The sequence below is a fragment of the Mandrillus leucophaeus genome, unplaced genomic scaffold, assembly GCF_000951045.1.
Source record: "Mandrillus leucophaeus isolate KB7577 unplaced genomic scaffold, Mleu.le_1.0 Scaffold467, whole genome shotgun sequence".
In the NCBI taxonomy this organism is placed as follows: Eukaryota; Metazoa; Chordata; class Mammalia; order Primates; family Cercopithecidae; genus Mandrillus; species Mandrillus leucophaeus.
Window position 1 is genome coordinate 63,861 of NW_012104998.1, and position 2,979 is coordinate 66,839.

At 47.7% G+C, this 2,979-nt stretch overlaps 1 protein-coding gene across 1 annotated transcript in view; it reads right to left on the reverse strand.

The window, feature by feature from the left end:
• Nucleotides 1-770: 770 nt before the first annotated feature.
• Nucleotides 771-2,979, reverse strand: part of INSM2 (insulinoma-associated 2) — a 2,821-nt gene continuing 612 nt past the window's right edge. Inside the window, exon 2 of the mRNA XM_011995059.1 lies at nucleotides 771-2,979. Within this exon, the coding sequence (XP_011850449.1) occupies nucleotides 1,864-2,979 (1,116 nt within the window). The 3' untranslated portion in view covers nucleotides 771-1,863.

A 2,979-nucleotide genomic window follows, 5' to 3' on the forward strand; every position in this document is an offset into this window, starting at 1 on the left:
ATCCGACCGCCTTGGCCTCCCAAAGTGCTGGGATTACAGCTTCATGTTTTTTTGATTCTTAAATTTTACTTTGTTTTATAATATACTTTCAGCAATAAAACTTTGTACTGACAAGTTTTCTAAGACAACCTTTCAGAACTTCTGTGCACTCAATTTTTTGTTTTCTTACAAATGAAAACTAAAAGTCCTATGTACGCTGATGTAGAAGATAAACAAATGGATAGAGTCCTTGGGAAGAAGATTGAACAATATAAACAATTTCCTGCAGCCAAGGTGAAGAATTACAAAAAGGAAAATCAGAGTAACTGCATACATGTTTCTAAAGTGCTATAAAAAAATTAATGGATTGATGATACATAACAATATGGAGTAAAAATACAAACCTGAAATAGTGAAATTAATTAGCACTATTAAAATACTTTTTTTCATCTTCAAGTAACACTGTTCACTAGTTTGAAATATATATACATACTTAAAATATATTTTCTGTCGACATTTCTTGGGGGGATGTCTTTTGTAGATTTAAAGACTAGTGCATATTCCTTGCCTTTTGGAGCTCAGTCTTTGCAGCCATACTTCAAAGGAAGATTTTTCATTGCATTCCTGCACCATTACATTCATTTGCAAAATATTTCCGTCTTTGTATTCTGTCCAAATGGGTCACTAACATTCTAAAACAGGATAGCGACATTGGGTAGATAAGAAATGTGACTTTGAAAATAGGCTGTGTTCAACAGGATTCTTAAGACAAACACAGAACACAACAAAAGCACAGACTATGTACATTTATTTGGTGGTAAGCGTCTTACAAATATGGGCTTTCTGTCAAGCAGTGCTCAGCCAGTGTCCCAACTCTGGCTATTAAGGAATTAGTACAGAATGTACACTGAAATGGTTTTTTTTAAAAAATCAAAAGTTGCTGCTGAAAAGAAAATACTGAATATTGAGCAAATTGCCATTCAGTTCCCTAGTGGATTATAGGTGTTAACATCTTCCTTAAGCTGTACATATTTTCATAATGAATACACGGTATGAGATTTACAGCAGAAGCATTAAACAATTTGGGTGAAACCCCATTAAAACAGTCAAACTTGAGGAAACGACTTCTGTATTTCCAAAAAGCCATTTAAAGAAAGGTTTGAAGTAGCTCTTCCTGAATACTGCACACAAAATAGCTGAGAATTTTAGGGGGTGTCTCAACTCCAGTAAAGTAGCATCCTCCCCACCTCCAAACACCAACTTAAGAATGGACATGTACATATAATTGGGCAAAGGAAAGTTTACGGGGGAGATCCCCACGCACCCCAAAAGCAGCAAACATCCTCTTACATTTTCTGCCAGGTCTTGAATCTCCTTAAGTTTGGCACCAGTCACATAACTTTTAATTCACAGATACAGTGCAAAATATCTGATCCTATTGAGACAGAAGCTGCATAGGCGCCTGTGATGACAAGAGGAAAAAAACATTGGTGACTCCCAAAGGGTAGCCAGAACCCTTTGTGGACACTGAGACATGCACTCATTCACCGCAACTTTCCATAGGAATTACAAATCATATAGGATTCGTTAGGGTCTCCAGAGTTTTAAGGGGGAAAAATCCTATTTTAGTGGGGAAAGTGAGAAGGATTTAAAGCTGACAGTCTTTGATCTCAAGGTTTGTACCATATACATACCTGCTCTAGAAAGGGATATTACATTTCACTGTCTGCTCCTCTGGTAGAACATTGACTACAGGGAGAATTTTAGGAGGGAGAAACATAGGAAGGAATGAAAGTAAACTTGCAAGTTGAAGAAAGCCCCACAGAAATTCCCATGATCTGTTTCCTCTAAGGCCAACCTCGAAATCATCCTTTCTTTCGTCCCTCAGCAGCCAGGCCGCAGTGGCATCTGCAGCAGCAGCACTTGCCGGCTTTCTGAGGGGTGGCACTTATTGATGTGCCGGGTCAGCCCCGGAGAACTAAAAAAAGTGGACGGGCAGTGCTTGCACGAGAAAATTTGCTGGGCACTCCCGTCAGATGGCCCGCTAGGGCCTGGCGTTTCGGAAGGAGCCCCCGCCAGAGCGGGCAGGAGCAGCTCCTCGCGGACAGCATGCCACAGCCGGTGCTTCTCCCTGATATCTGCGGTAGGGAAGTGCGCTCCGCACAACGGGCAAGCGAAGGCAAGTGGGGCAGCGCGTTCAGAGCCAAAGCCCGGCGCTAGCGCACGGACCGAGCCCGCCTCGTGAGTGCTCAGGTGCTTGCGCAGATAGGCTTGGCGACGGAACTTTTTGTGGCAATATGGGCACACGAAAATTTCGGATCCCCCGCCACCACTGGTACTTCCCGGCACAGGCACCCGGCGCCCGAACACCCCCTCCGTGTAGGGGCCCTGTGGCAGCGGTGGCTCTGGATGCGTCAGCACCTGGAGGCCCTGCCTCGGGGCGCTGTCCAGGTGCTGATCCGTCCCGGAGCTGTCCCTGGCCTGCGGGTGCTGATCCGCAGTCCGCTCTATCCGGCTGTTCTCCTTTCCCTCCTCCAGAAAAGATGCAATGGCCCCGGAGTCCCGGGAGGCCGAAGACGACGAAGGCGGCTTCCCGTCGGCGGAGGAGACTGTGGCGGCGTTTGCAGCCGCGGGACGCGGCTTATGCCAGCGGCGATGGGAGGCCAGGTTCGCAGGACAGCTGAACACCTTGTCGCACTCAGGGCAACGGTACTCTACGCGCACGATGCGGGAGCAGCGGTGCTGGGCCAGCGCGAAGGGGTCTGCGTACTGCTCCTTGCACAGCTGGCAGATGAACTCGCCCAGCGGCGTGCGGCTGCCCCCCAAGCCCCGAGACGGCGCTCCGGGCTCCTCCTCCTTGATCTTCAGGCCCAGGACAGGGGATGTGGTCACCTCATCGGCAAAGCTCAACTTCCTCATGGCCTTTGGCTTCTTGATTCCCGCGGCTGCGGGTCCAGACGCGCAGCCCGTGGGTGCCTTGCCACGGCGCTCGCCGCCGGC